Raw genomic sequence first — 15731 nt, 5'->3', positions numbered from 1 at the left:
GCCCGTCGCAAGGCTGCGCTTCCCTCAGCCTTGGGGCCTGGACTCCCAGGGTCAGGGCAGAACCTCCCCAGTGAGGCTGTGGACACAAGACCCCTGACAGGCCCTGTCTGCCACACCAACCATGACAGGGTCAGTCACAGGCCCTCGCTGGGCGGCTCCTTCCTCTTCCCCTGAGCAGGTCACCTGCCACCTTCACAGGCACCTCATCCCCACCTGGAGAGGCTCCCTGCAAGCCACTTTCAGGCGTTGGCCGAGTGTCCCTCTCCTCCCCTTGAGGGTACAGGGGCTTTGCTGGGTTTGCTTTGTTCCCCCAGGACCAGCACAGGGCCTGGCACAGAGTAGCTGTCCCCGCCCACCCCAAAAATATGTTTGCGAAAGAGGAGATGAAGACTCAAGGACAATGAGACACCAGAAACAAATCGGAGCAATTTAACTCAAAGATCCAAACATTCAAGGCAGGAGAACAATTTGAAACTCCGAATCTCTGAGCCCTGTCCCAGAGCCCTCCTCAGAGCAGAAACTCCTTGCAGTGCGGGAAGCTGTTGCGCAGAAGACCCAGCCTCTGCCCAGCCCTGGGGGCACAGGCACACGTCCCTCCCCAAGGCTGGGTTCTAGGAGGCTGGTTTAGAACAGTGCTCAGAGGTGGGTTACTGGGCGGGACACAGGGTGAGCAGGGAACTGCAAAGGCATTGGCTGAAGGGGGTCATGTGACCAGTCATCTCTCCTCCTGACACCCCCCATGGGGCCCTTCTCAACAACCCATTAACAACCCACTCAGCAAAAGGGAATTTCACCAAAGCCTGGAGCTGCCGTACGACTTTCTAGGGGGCTGGGAAGAAGTGAGAACCTTACAATTTGTAACCAACCAGCCCTGTCATGCAAACAACAAAAAGTAAAAAACAAACAAAAAAAATCCCAACTAGGCAATCAAACCAAATAGCAACCAAGCACCCGGTCCTCGGCCCCAGCCCCTGCCTCCCCTGAGAGGTTCAGGTGGTCTCAGCAACCAGTGTCTGCTCAGGGCCACCCAGAGCCCAGGCTCCTCCCTGTTCCGGACTCATTTTCCTGGGGGCTGGGGCCTGTGAGCACCCCGGGACAAGCTTTGCAGCTGCAGGCTCACAGGCTGCATCGACCGCCACGCTGGGCAGAAGCTGCAGCGTGAAGCCCAGAGTTTCAACCTGTTCAGTTGAGTGCGCACGTGGATGCCGGCCCAGTGCAGCTCCGTGGGATCCAACTCTGTGAGCACAGCCCTCATGAGAGTTACAAACACAGGTGTCACCAGCAGTGGGAGAGCCAACACCAGCTTGGACCGGGGGGCACAGGAAGGGCTGCTGGAGACCAAAGAGGCAGTGCCACAAACCCAATGTGGGGCACCACCGCTGCCGTCTTATCCTTGGGCCTGCGGGGGTGGGGGCGGCTGGGGGGCCTTGACGACAGTTCTGACCACAAGCCACTAGAGCGGCCTTGCACTTTCTAGATAGCCCTTGCCCACTTCTTTTTCTTTTTTTAAACAAATACTTATTTTGTACTATGTGGCAGGCCCTATTTCAGGTACTTGGGATACAGAAAAAAAAAAAAGGATCAAGATCCTGGCCCCATGGAGTTTATATCCTAGAATGGAGAGACACAGCTTACTAATACCCGTGCCGACTACTGGCAAGACATGTGCTGTGGGTGGTGAAGAGGTGGGGCTGGGCAGGGGGCCTGGGAGAAAGGGTTGCAATTTTAAGGGGAAGGGCCTCTAGAGGAGGCATGTTGAGCAGGAGCTTGGAGGAGGTAAGGGGTGTGTCTACCAGGCCCTGGCTCCCTGCTTTCACTTGTCGTCTGGGCAGATCTGCAATTGCTCCAAGCTGAGGAGGAGGCAGGACAGGTCCAGAACTCTCCACTTTGGAAACAGAGACAGCCTCCTCCTCATGGCTCAGCCCAGTGGGCAGTACTCATCCTGAGGGCTGAAGTAGATGTTGAAAAGCTCAGTCCCTGCCTAAGGGGGAGGGGAGGGACAGCCCAGAGGTGGACACCATCAGGATTCCCTTGCCTCACAGGGAGGTTAAAGGCCTAGTGGGGTTAAATAGTGTGCCGAGGTCACGTATTTGTCAGGACACCGGGTGGCCCGAACCCAGAGCCGACACCCATGGGCCTAGGCTGTGCTTTGCCATTCACTCAGGAACGCGGCTTCCCCAAGTTCTGGGTGAAATGACTGAACGAAGGCCTGCTTTAAAATGAAACTTGGGCTTGGCTGCCTCACAGACCCCAGACACTATGGCAGGAGTCTGTGGGTGAAGCCAGCACCCCGTTTTCTATACTGCCCCCACAGGCCTCCCAGTGATATCTGCTCCCAGCAAGCTGACTTCCTCTTTCCAAGTCTGGCCCGACATGAAGAGACCTCAGGCATTTGCCACCCACCCCTGCCGTTTCTCCACTTCCCCAAACTCACCCCCCCACCCCAGGTCCCTCCAGAGGCTTCTCTGGGAACAGAGACAGGACAGCTTGGACTCTCCCTCTCTGACTTCCAGAAACCACGATGCTGGAACACGTGCTCAATCTCAGTCCCCGTGTGTTCAATCCCCCATGTGGATGCTGCCGCCACCGGACAGGAACTGCCTCTGAGGAGATGCCAATTCAGCCTGGGTTTTGGTCTTCCAAAGTTGAAAACCAAAGAGCAAGTTAAAAACAGCTCTCACTCGTTCCTCCTCCACGTGGGCCAAGGAGGCACCTGGGCTGGACGCACACCTGTGAGGTCGGTCTGCACATCATGTCGTTCTAGGAGCAACAGCTCCCCCTGCAGAGAGCCAGTGAGGGGCCTAAAGGACCCCGTGGAATAAACATCACAGATGAAGACGCACAGTGGGGCACACTCACCTGCCTTCCCCACCTCGTTTTGATGCCCCCTTTGTCCTTTTCTTTTTTGTCCAAAACCCTTCCGCACACCAGCATCCCTGATGCTGCACTCGGGAAGAGGAAGCTGCTCTGAGGACGGCCAAGATCCCAATGCACAGCCTCGATGAGAAGCAGCCTAGGGGGCAGGAGACTCAGAAGCTCAGAAAGTTAGTTTCCACAGCAACAGCAACTTGCTCCTCACGTCTGTGTACTGAGGTTTTTCTTTTTTAAAACATCATCATTCTCCAGGCTCTGGGAGAAACATGTGCCATGCGAATGACCACAGCTGTGCTTCTGGAAATCGGTCATGTTCCTGGCCCAGTTTTCTGTGCAGGCCTCTGCTCTCTGAAACGGAGGGACGCCGGGAGCCAGGCACGTCGTCGTCTGCAGGAATGCTGTCTGGTTCCTCTGCTTTGCCTGACCCAGGCCAGCAGGAAGTCAGCACCAGCTAAATGTTAACAGGATTTTCAGGACCAGGACAACATCTGCTTGTTGGGTAATAAAACCGGCAGCACAACCTCTGACGTCATCTGGTCCTGGGGAGCGGAGGAAAAAGTGGCCACTGTCTTCATGTCCTAAATGATTTTCAATTACTTCAGGATGTTTCTTTACAAATTCATTATATGCAGGATAAAACGCCAATTCTGAGAACACAGAGCTGCAATGGATGAGTTTCCACGTAACCTTGATAAAAGGAACACACACACATTGCCACGTCAACACCAGCTGACAGAGCGTTTAGATATAAACAACTCAGGAGACTTGTGTGGGTGGACGTGGGCTTTCTGGACACACATCTATTTCTCATGGGATCAGGAACTTACTAAAACACAGCCACTGCTTACGCAATCAGCTCAGAGGAGAATGTGTGCCTGCATCAGCAGTGGCCGTTCCAGCAGGGCAGGCTGTCATGAATTTCTCCTGAAGCAGTTTAGCTTCTAGTGTTCAGCTTGTCCTTGAGAACATTCCTGTAAAGACTGAAGGGAGAAACAGGCCCAGCTCCATCCCTGCTTGCAGGCCTGACTCATCCCAGCCTGCAGGGTGATTGGGCATGGGATCTGACAGAAGCCGTTCGGGGTAGGACTCGAAATGACTCTGAGCCTCACGGCCATGCATTTCACAACCCAGCTCAGGATCATGTGCCAGGCGGACAAGGTTGTTTATGGCAGAACGTCCTCCCCTCCACAGAGCAGACATTTACAGGGACGCCAAGGGCAGAGGTCTCTAGGGGGACCCTCTCTTGGTCACTCTGCCACAACACTGCTGTTGTTAGGTGCCGCTCAGTCGGTTCTGGCTAATCGCAACCCCATGCACAACAGAACAAAACGTTGCCCGGTCCTGCGCCATCCTCACACATCATAGCTGTATTTGGGACCACTGTTGTAGCCACTGTGTCAATCCATCTGAGGGTCTTCCTCTTTTTTGCGGATCCTCTACTTTCCCAAACGTGATTTTCTTCTTTAGAGATTGACGACACGTCCAAAGTAAGTGAGCGAGACTAAGTCTTATTATTCTCGCTTCTAAGGAGCATTCTGACTGTACTTCTTTCAAGATAGATTTGTTGGTTCTTCTGGCAGTCCATGGTATATTCAATATTCTTTGCCAACACCATAATTAAAAGGCATCGATTCATCTTTGGTCCTTCTTATTCGTTGTCTAGTTTTTGCATGCATATGGGGCAATTAAAACTACAATGGCTCGGGTCAGGCCCACCTTGGTCCTCAAAGTGGACCATATTTTTGCTCTTTAAAAATTTTAAACAGGTATCTTGCACCAGATTTGCCCAATGTGATATGTTGTCTGATTTCCTGACTGCTGCTTCCATGGGCGTTGATTGTTGACCCAAGTAGAATTAAATTATTGTTAACTTATTGGTCCCGCTGTGAAGATTTCTGCTGTTTTTATGTTGAGATGTAATCCATACTGGAGGCTGTAGTCTTTGATCTTCATCAGTAAGTGCTTCAAGTCCTCTTCACTTTCAGCAAGCAAGGTTGTGTCACCTGTATAACGCAGGTTGTTAATGCGTCTTCCTCTAATCCTGATACCCCGTTCTTCATACAGTCCAGCTTCTCGGATGATTTGCTCAGCACACAGAAAGAGTAAGTGTGAATGGACGCAACCCTGATGCCACCTCTTCCAATTTTAAACCACATAGTATCCCCTTGTTCTGTTTGACTGACTGCCTTTTGGTCACAACATGTAAGGGGATGTAAAAACCAGCCAGCACCAGGAGAAATGGCCAGGGAAGTCCCCATCTTTGCACGTGGCTTTGTACAGAGCCCCACTAGAGAACTTGGAGAGGAACTGCATCTGCAGAAGGAAGTAAATGACTCCGGTGAAGATGTGACGGGGGGGATGGCGGTGGAGGTGGCGGTGCATGACCTGGTGTCTAAGACACCACACACTCAGCGTGTCCACACCTGAGCTCCTGAGTCCCCCCACCCCCCAACTTTTCTACCAGCAGCCTTCCCTAGTTCAATCGACAGCAATTCTATCCTTTCCAACTTGTGGCAACCCCATGTGTTCAGAGTAGAACTGCTCCATACGGTTTTCAAGGCTGTGACCTCTTGGAAGCAGACTGCCAGGCCTTTCGTTTGCAGTGTCTCTGGGGTGGGTTTGAACCACCAACCTAGCAGTCGAGTGCTTACCTGTTTGTGCCACCCAAGGACTCCCCCAAAAGTGTTAGGTCATCCTTGGCGCCTCCCTTTGCTGCTCACCCCACATCCAATTTAAGGACAAATGTAGTTAACTCACTTCCAAACATGTCTGGAATGCAGCCGTCATCCCCAGCACCCCAATCTGGCTAAGCCAGCACAGGCCCTGCCTGCTCTACCACAAAGGACCTCCTGCCAACTCTCCTGGCTCCCGTACAGCTAACCTTTCACCCAACTGCCAGGGCAACTCTATCAAAACACAACCGAAGCCAGGCCTGTTTTCTATTTGAAACCCCTAGCAGTTCCTGACTTCAGGGTAAAAAGGCGTGTTCCTTCAAATCAAAGCCCTGTGACCCATCTAAATGCACCAGACAACTCCTCCTGCTGCAGTCACCTCTGCGAGCTCAGGTCTCTGCCTGACACCCGCCGTCGCTAAGGGCTCTTCCTCAGAAACTTGCTGGGCTGCTCCCTCACCACCAAGTCTCTGCAAGGGGGCCCGATCACCCTACAGAACACGGGGACCTGCCCTTTCCCGGCACCCCTCCCCCAGCTCCTTTTCTGTGTGATGTTTATCACCTTCTTCCATTTCTGACCATTTACTGTCTACTGACTGCCACAATGACAGAACGTAAGCTTCCAGAGGGCGTGTCCCAAATGCCTAGAGCAGTGCCCAGCCCACCAGACCACGAAGTTGCTGAATGGACAAGTAACCGTCCAGACTTTCATACTTGGAACAAGAAAAAAGGACCCAGAGCCCAAAATAGCACACCAGCCAACGTGACAATGTCCCCGTGAGAGTGAAGCATCAAACTGATGGATGAGCTAGCTCGGCACCCCTCAGCATAACCAGAGGTGTTGGAAAAAAGCCGTGGGACTGAATCACACACTGAATCACAAGAGAGGAAAATTACAAGCTTCATGGAGAACAAGCCCAGAGACACCAGACCCCACGCTTCTGCATACCCAGGGCTGGCGCCTATTCTGCTGCCTTACTCCCAGGTCAGCAGGAGGGCCGGCTTCTTGTCGATGGATTTGGGGGTGGGGGGTGGGGTCCTTGTAACCTCAAAACGTCGGTGTCTGTGCTAAGTACAAAGCAGCCCTAGGCCTTTGTCCACCTTCCTTCTGCTGTGCAGCTGGGTGATGGGGACAAAAATATGTATTTTTAGTGACTGCCTTAATCTACGTTTTAAATACAAGTATTAGGAGACAACGCGAGATTTTACTGAGAAAAAGTGAATTTTTAATTATCTTGGAATCTACTTAGAAAAACACACACAAGCAATGTTCACAACTATAAATTTTAACCTTTTGCACTAAAAAAAACCCCACGGAACAACAAACACAAAACCACAGTCATGAACTGTAAACCTGTATTAATTATCAACAAGGCTTAAGGTTAATGCGTAGTAGTAATTCAGTATTTTCCTCCTTGGCAATTTTAATGTCTTAGCACCAAATGATCTCCCGCAGAGGGCGTAAGGAGCCTCTCCCAGGCACACTCCCTGACCCGCACTGTCCACGCTCACCCGCGGGCAGGAGGCACGGTGCGACGGAGACCAGACGGAGGGCGGTGTGTCACACGTCTTTAATGTAGTGCTTGGACAGAACACAGGCCAGCTCTCGCTCCCGGGCGCGCGTTCATTCTCAGACTTTAATATCATGATTTAGAAGATGCAGACGTTACTGCCTAAATATTGTTCTACATATTTCTCAGTGTTCAGGAAAACACTTGATCTGGCTACTTCATTTACAGCATAATTACTGCTTACAGCTTTAGCTCGTTGGCAATCTTGGAAGCGATGTTTTTGAACGCGATGGAGGTCCCTGCTATCCGCTTGAAGCGGACCCCGTTGAGCGAGAGCCGGGGCAGCTTGCACACCTCCATCTCCCACTGCACCAGGCTCTCGGCGCGCCCGTCGCCATGGACACAGAAGAGCAGGAAGCGCTCCCTCTGCTCGTAGTCACAGTTGTTGGCATCCAGGACTTTGCGGATCTCCCGCATCATGTCACTGGGGTCCATGGAACTAGTGGTTTTCATGCTCCAGGTAAAGCGAAGGGAACGGGGCTTGGCTTCTTTGTTTTCATCCTTCTGCTCGGCAGATACATTGCGACTGGAATGCACAAGGTAGGGTTATTTTTAGTTGCACAAGAAAGTCAACTTTTGCTACTTTATCTAGTGCAGCAACACCTGGATACAGCACACCCCACAGCCTGCCCCTTCGCTAGGCAGCAGCAGTCCTCTACTTTCTTTTTCCCCCAAAATCCTAAGCCACGCTTGCAAAACTCTACCTGGCTGGGAAATCTTCATCATTTTGTACTTACTAAAATTAAGAAAATAATTTGCTAATCAGAATCTTTGAAAATCAGGGAAAACAGGGATCAAGCCTTGTCCAGGGGGCAGAGTGCAGACAGGTCCCGCACAGGTCCGGCCTGCAGAACTGTTGCAGTTCAATCACCCACCGGGGAGGAGCTGGAAGGGGGGCACGCAACAGACCTGCCCCTGCTCTGGCTACTTAATTCTCTTCTAGCACGATTTTCCTTTTTAATTCATTACAACCTGCACTGTACCTGTGACCACAACATCTGTGGTTCAAACCGCTCACTCTGCAGGCGGCACCCTGGATGCACAGCACCGTGGGGAAAGGGCAGCCCCCCAGCCACCCTCGCTCACCCTGCCTGGTGGTTTCTCCTCTCTACTTTAATTTAAACTTCCCACTTCCCAGCTGGCATTTATCTTACTACTGAAACAGAGAGAAGGTGAGATGTCAAGGCTCCTCTGCTTGCTGAGGCTGCAACATGGGCATGATTGGTGGTGTGCAGGCAGGGGTCCGGTTCCCGTGAGGCCGTATCCCAGTGGACAGCTCAGGAGCACAGCAACTATAGCTTACAGCTCCCAGGCATGTCATCATCACGGCCACAGACCTTCGTTTACCTTCTCATGTGTGTATCTGGATGCCTCAGTGGGGACTGTGGTAGCTAACATGCTTGCGCATCAAAAACATCCAGGATGTGTGTGTTGAACACACGCAATCTTATGGCCAATCCATCCCAAGGGTGAGCTGAGGGTGGGCCACAGGTCTTACTTGTGCACACGCTCTCCCCGCCCCAGCCTGCTAGCAGAATACTGTTTGGTTCTGCCTACCAGAATTGATTGGGAGCTTCCTATGTACAAAGTGCTGTGTAAGATACCAAGCAGGTTACAAAAATGGGCAAAAGCTTACAGCTGAGGTGGTGTCAGCCAGACTATGCTGTAAGAAGATGTGGTAGCTCAGGAAAGGTACGAGAAGTGCGCTGGAGGGCTCCAAAGAGGGAGAGGTGGAGCCCACCCGGGGCAGGTGTGAGTGAAGACACAGGATGGCAAGGACATGGCTTCCTGGAGACAGGCTGTGAAGAGCCTGTGCTGTTTCAATGACATGTGATGTTTTGAGCAGAGGGAAGAACACAAACAAAGGCAAGGGGCAGACTGCAGGGTAGGCTCAGGGCTCGCTGAGATACACGTGTGAGCCACGGGGCATGGCCTCTGCACCACGGCAGCCCACACCAGGCTTACCTGTCCTGATACATCCTGGTCCCCACAGGACCTGGGCTGGGAGTGGTAGGAGTGGGATGTGGATGCTGGGCCACGCGTGCCATGCCAGCAGGGCCTCGCACAGACGAGGTCTGTCAGGCAACGGGCACGCACTGAAGGTTTTCATTCGGAAGGGCAGTATGAGCAGCATTGTGTTTTAGAAAGACCAGGGACAGTGTGAAGGGGACACAAATGGACAAGATCTCAAACTGAGGGAGATACTGAGCCCTCAAGCCTACATATGACCCCCAAGCCCACGTGGTGACAGCGACAGTGCATTTAAAAACAACACATTCAACTGTATAACCACCATTCTTAAAAAAAAAAACCCATCTAACTTCAAATATGACACTGTACTAGCACGCTGGCGCCCTCATGTGGCCAGCCGGGGAGTGACACTGCCCTGGCCACTCCCCACAGCGCTGACCTCACTGAGCAAGCCTTTCCTGAGAGGTGGACTGTGATGCGTGGCCCAGGCCGCAGACATGAGGTAAACAGCTAGAAAACATTTGAAATTGAAATCATGCCCTCACCTGGAGCCCTCATATCTCCCGCTCCTCTCATGTTCAGTCGGAAGCCTTAATAAGAAGAGCGTAGAAGAGAAGAGGAAAGAGAAGAGAGATCTTACATACCAGACATGACTACCACAGACGGACAAATAGCACACAATCAACAAATCAAAGCACTTTCTGGTCACCAGGCGACTAACCCTCTTGGGCCTCTTGCTCAGTGTTTGATTTCAATGGCCTTCCCGCCAGGCTCTCATCCTGAGCACATGACGCTGCGGTGCTGCGGTCACTCGGCCTTTTCTACCACTCCCCACTGGGTGACAGGTTTCCAATTAGAAACAAATGAGCCTATCGGCTGGATTTTACTTTGGATTACAACATTTTCTTTCCAAGGAGAAATCTGGCAACTGGGGAGATCAATCCTACCCACTGGACACGGCGCCCTAGCCTCTGAGGACCGGGGAGAGGCACATGGTACTGTGTGGCTCCCTCTGGCGGGTTTTCTTCCTCAGAAGGGCGAACTCCAACACGGAGAAATGTTTGTGGTTCCTCGATTGTCAACATCAAAAAATAATCACCTGTTACACCAAAGATGTTTACTACAACAGTTCAGGAAACAGTAACAAGACCCGCTCTCTTCTGTGGTTGGCGAAAGTGACTTTCAGGCTTTTACTATTTACTGTTCGACCCTCTGAAAATATTAAAACCCTTCCGCGTGGCAGGTGCCCACATCTTAATTTCTGAAAACACCAAAGCAACTGAGGCCATAGATTTCAATTTCATCTCGTTTCCAGTGTCAGACTATCAGCCAACTTCCCCGTCCCTTCAAAGCCTGTGGCCACTTCAGCCTTCGGTGAATCAAGGACTTACCGTCTGCGTGCTGTGGCTAAGCACTCATGGTACACAGAGCTACTGAGCGTCCCATTCTTCCCTCGGGAGCATGCTACGTGTCATTAGTACGGAGGCGGAATTATGTGGATGCGGAATGATTCTACCAGAGAGAGAGAGTGCACAGAGCATGCGCAGGCCTGGGTCACACGGGCCACCATCCCTTTTAAATGCCTGACAAAGTTAATGTATTTCTCTTCAACATTTTTCTTTCAAAGAAATAAGTATTTAGTTCTCAGCAGAAAGTTTAGTTTTTAAGGAAAAAACAGGGCTAGAAAGCCAAACCTGATGTTAATTGCAGGAGCCATTTGGGGGTGAGGATTGAAAAAAAAAATGTGCACACATAAATCCTACCTTTTGATAAACCTGAATGACATGTTTCTAAAAGAAATTAAGCCAAAAAAAAAAAAAAATTAACAAAAACGACTTGCACAAATTAAATAGAAAATATTGTCAATTACAGAGAGAAAGAAAAAAGCAAACAAAACAGAACTTCTGTTTTGGCCAATGAACAATGACACTTCAACAAACGGGGCCATTTACTGAAAAGTAAAACTATTAGGTAATTAAATGACTATATGATCTTTTAAGCAGAAGCGTGAATAAATGTGTACTTGTAAGAAAAAACTCAGCAGTAAGTACTGACATTAGCTGTAATTACACAGATTCTTCAGAACTACATGTAAGTCAAAAACCCCAAACCCGTTGCCATCCAGTCGATTGTGGTTCATAGTGACCCTACAGGATAGGGCGGAACTGCTTCATAGGGTTTCCAAGGGTGCAATTTTTACGGGAACAGATAGCCACATCTTCCTCTAGCAGAGCGGCTGGTGGGCTCCAGTCGCCAACCTTTCAGTTCACAGCCGACTGCTTAGCCACTGTGCCACCAGGGCTGCTAGCGCTAGATATGCTTTTAGATAACGGAATTCCACGTCTTGTGCTGAAGAAGCCATCTGCAACGCTAAGAGTCAGAGTTGACTAAACGGCAACGAGCTCGGGATAGAGTAACAATCAAATTTCTTTAGTTTCTCATGGACAAAAACCTCACCTCCTTAGGCATAAATATTAAAAATCTCATTATAGAATGTTTAGCCTTTAAATCATCTAATCATTACTTATTTTAGGAAGACAATTTAAACAGTAACAGCATGTTTGTTACACTAATACTATAAAAGTCACTTTTTAAGAAAAAATAAGTTAAGGTTTTTAAATGAGTACCTTGGATTTCCTCCTCATCTAGGATAACTTTAACACTGCTTCAGATATTAAGTAAGCAATTCAAAAAACATATAAAACCCAAAACCAAACCCACTGCCGTCAAAGTCGATTCCGACTCAGAGACCCTATAGGACAGAGCAGAACTGCCCCATAGAGTTTCCAAGGAGCGCCTGACGGATTCGAACTGCTGACCTTACATACGTACTAATTGCTAACTACATATATAATCATATGTATTTTGTAATCATATACTGTATTTAAGGAGCCATGGTGGCACAGTGGTTAAAGTGCTTAACAGCTAACAAAAAAGTCGCTGTTTGAACCCATTGGCCACTCCACGGGAGAAAGATGTGGCAGTCTGCTTCTGTAAAGATTACAGCCTTGGAAACCCTATGGGGCAACTCTACTCTGCCCTACAGGGTCCCTGTGAGTTGTTACCGACTAGAAGGCAGTAGGTTATTTTTATGCAAATATCATGCACCCTCCGCGTTTGTTTGCCAGCTGCGGCACCTCCCCCTGCTCCCCCCCTCCCCCGCCCCGTTCCAGGCACCCTCACAAGGGCCACCATGCCAATTCTCTTCCGCATGTTGCCGTATAAGTAAATTTCAGCACGGTGCACTTGCGAAAATACCCCACGAGGGGAGGGCGCGGCTGGCAAACACAGGAAGCCAGTCTTATTTGTGGAAAAACACAGTAAGCCACATTTACAATCAGATAAAAAGTGGTACACAGCAAGGCTATACGCCTTAAATAAGACTGTGCATGTGAAAACATTTTGTAAACAACAGAACACGACATTAAGTGTGAGGTGGTATCACTCGGAAGATTGCTTTAGTTGGAAAAGACTGTTGTTAGTTGCTGTCAAGTCCACTTAGACTCATGGTGCTCCTGTGCACAGAGCAGAACTGCCCCACAGGGTTTTCAAGGCTATGGCCTTTCAGAAGTAGATGGCCAGGCCCGCCTTCCGAGGTGCCTCTGGGTGGGTTTGAACCACCAACCTTTCTGAGCACTTAACTGTTTATCCACACATATTCTGACTTCATTTGCTACCCTGGAAGAAGGCAGGGTTCTGGGCCAAGCACTGGAAGACGGCCTTCCTTGGCACCTCCTCCCAGGGGCTCTCTGAGGTAGACAGTAGACGCTAGGCCTCTGCAGCCGGCCATGAGGAGCGATGTGAGGTGCCTAGGTACCCCAAGCCTGAACCTATGCTTGGTCACTCTGCCTGTGGGAGGTGCGTTTTCTGATGCCTGCCCTCCTCCCCACAAGCCACAGCACCTTAGCCTCTAGCACTTTTATCCTGGAATTAGTGCTAGGGGAGATGCTAACAGGAGTTTTGGTCCAGCAGCAAGGACTGTGACTGCACCATGGGAGACCACAGACCTCAGTCTGCAAACTCTATCAATAAGAGAGACCACCTTCCTGTAAAAACTTGGGCACATTTCTGGCTGGAGACTGTAAAATAAAAAGATCCTAGAATTTTTTTTTCAACAAGAAACCTCAGTCTCTAATTTCCATACAAATACATGAAATAACTGTAATTAGGAAATGAGGGAAAAGGACTCAGTCTGCAATCAACCTTTGTGGGGTTTTCTGCAGGGAGCACAGTGTAATGCTCACGGGGAGCACGGGTAGCTCTCACAGGGAGCCCTCACTGGGAGCATGGTTGGTCCCCATGGGGAGCATGGGTGGTCCTCACAGCCTCCTCTGGAGGCAGACAGGCTGGCTCAGCCATGTTTCAGCTGCAGGATCTTGAACCTCTCTGAACCTGCTCTTAGGTTTCTTCATCGACAGAATGGGATAACATCTACTCCACAGATAGACTGTGCAGATTAAATGCACAGAGTAAGCATTCAATAAGTGGTAGGTGGTATCATTTTATCAAGAATTGTATTAAGATCACCAAAAACGAGAACAAAGGAGACAGTTACATAACCCCCAGGATTTAAATTATGTGTGGGGTTTTACTGAGCCCATTACAGCCCAGCAGGCAGGGATGGGCAGTGCTTGGGGCTCCCAGGGAAAGGAGGTGGCCTGCTCGGGTGGGGCGTCTTCTCCTGCTCTAGTTTCAGGGGCAGATTCCGTCTCAGCCTAGTCCCCAAGGAAGGAGCGAGGGACAGGAAAGCCTGGCACAGGCCGGAATTTAGAATTTAGAATTACCCTGGGGTCATCAGAGTCCTCTCGGACTGAGCTCTGTGTCCCTGGTTGGGAACGAATGGAGCCCCCAACCTGCCAAGGCCCTTGAGGCTATTCTGATCTTCTGCCCAGTCTGGAGTGCGCTGTCTGAGTAAAGGGGCTCGCTGAGAACACGACTGGGACCGAAACCTCGTTGACTCCTCTGGCCTCCACTCAGTGCTAGCGGACATCAGAAGTCCTCCCTGACCAGCTGGTAGCCAACGTCCTAACAAAGTAGGTCATCTGGGGGAAAGACGGTCTGCATGACCCACCTAAGTTTTTGATGGATAGTCCAATATAAAATAAAACGACTGAAGGAGCCCAGGAGGCTACACGGCACCAGGATGAAAGTGTGCCTCATTCTGGACTCTGAGCAGCTCTCCATGGCTGTTCTGTAAGCGACTGCAGAGGACAGACAAGAGGGTCTGGAATAGGCCCATCTCGGGGTGCCCTGAACACGTGAATCCCCAGTTCCACTTCACTGAAGAGAACTCCTTGTGGGCCTTGGAGCTGCAGGGGCTCTTGGGGCTCCTGGGTGAGGTGTAGGCAAAGGGGACCTTTCACTACTCCCTTACGGCAAAGAGGTATCTTTCTTTTTCCTCCTGAAGCAGCCAACATTTCTACGCTTTTCTAATCTCCAGACTAGATTATGGAAATAAACCCTCATTACAGTTACCTCAGGGGTCCTTAGAGCCTTCCCAAGGTGCCAAATGACAGATTTATTTACACACCATCAGATCTTAGCTTCTTCTGAGAAGAAACCAGGATTTTTCTCTCCAAAACCCTATACCACTTTAGAAAGTTGCTGTGCTCTCAATATAACTTGCTGAGCCCTACAAAGAGAACACCGGCATTTAGGCTCTCGGAAACTCCCTGCTCCCCCGACAGTGAAGTCAGGCACAACTCACCTTCCTCCGGATGGCTCACTGAGTATGGCCTCCTGCCTCCCTCGACATGGGGTCCGCGACCCAGCAGTAAGCAGCTACTGGGACAGGTGTGTGCTCAAGAGCAACCGAAATCAACCACCAACAAAGATCTCCCCAGGTGTCGGAGAACGTCAGTGTTCTGAAGAGACTTTGCCTTTCTGCCATTTCTATTCTAAATTAGAATTTCTATTCTATTCTAAAAGGTTTACAGTATGACATTTTAGAGGAACTACTACTCAAGAAACACCAACTAGGAAAACTCGGGGTCCAGATGAACCCAGCATGGGGTGTGGCTTCATGCAGCTCCTTCTGGCGCATGCATTTACTCCAGAACGACTGGCACCCTGGCACTTACCTCCTTGTTAGTTTTGAAGTTAATTTACTAAAAAGATTAGTGGAGCCCCGGCTTCGAGTCTGGGACAAGGGTGTGGCTTCGTGGGACAGGCTGGGTGAGGCAGGGGGACCGTTATACGTGGCCGTCCGCCGCTCCCGGGGCTGGCCATGGAAAGTGCTCCGACTGGCAGTCCCTCTGGGGAAGCGAATGCGGTCAGGGGTGGCTGCGCTGCTAACACTGTGCGTTGAAGCAACTGGAGTGCTCTGGTCAGGAATGGCGCTGCAAGGTGAGAGAACAACACATTCTTACATCTTTGTTCACAATACCTGGCTCTTGGCAGACACAGCACACAAACTTTACACTCACAATATATTTTCATATACAAGGGAGGAGATTCGCTATAACAAATCCAGGTGAAGGGGGTGTTTTCCAGGACTTGGGAGCAAAAGGTAAGTTAAGCAGAAAGGGTTTGGAGGAGTGTGTATAATGACACAGAACCTCAAGTTTAAGGGAACAATACATATACATTTTTGAGAACCGAATTAATGCAGGGAAATTCTATGACAAAGAAGGGCTAACCCAAGC

The 15731-nt window shown here is 50.3% G+C and overlaps 1 protein-coding gene across 9 annotated transcripts in view; it reads right to left on the bottom strand.

The window, feature by feature from the left end:
• Positions 1-4979: 4979 nt before the first annotated feature.
• MARK3 (microtubule affinity regulating kinase 3) overlaps positions 4980-15731 on the bottom strand; it is a 99255-nt gene continuing 88503 nt past the window's right edge. For 6 of the 9 annotated variants that reach the window (XM_064293028.1, XM_064293029.1, XM_010588850.3 and 3 more), the window contains 4 exons: positions 15168-15425; positions 10851-10877; positions 9633-9677; positions 4980-7642 (listed from right to left, as the gene is read on the bottom strand). In XM_064293028.1, coding sequence (XP_064149098.1) covers positions 7297-7642; positions 9633-9677; positions 10851-10877; positions 15168-15425 — 676 coding nt within the window. In that variant the 3' untranslated portion in view covers positions 4980-7296. The remainder of the gene's footprint in view (positions 7643-9632; positions 9678-10850; positions 10878-15167; positions 15426-15731) is intronic. The other 3 variants (XM_023546585.2, XM_023546586.2, XM_023546584.2) reach the window with 2 other exon arrangements.

This window comes from Loxodonta africana, chromosome 10 (genome assembly GCF_030014295.1).
Source record: "Loxodonta africana isolate mLoxAfr1 chromosome 10, mLoxAfr1.hap2, whole genome shotgun sequence".
In the NCBI taxonomy this organism is placed as follows: domain Eukaryota; kingdom Metazoa; phylum Chordata; class Mammalia; order Proboscidea; family Elephantidae; genus Loxodonta; species Loxodonta africana.
Note: the sequence above shows the minus strand (reverse complement) of the source record. Positions and strands in the feature narration are given on the sequence as shown.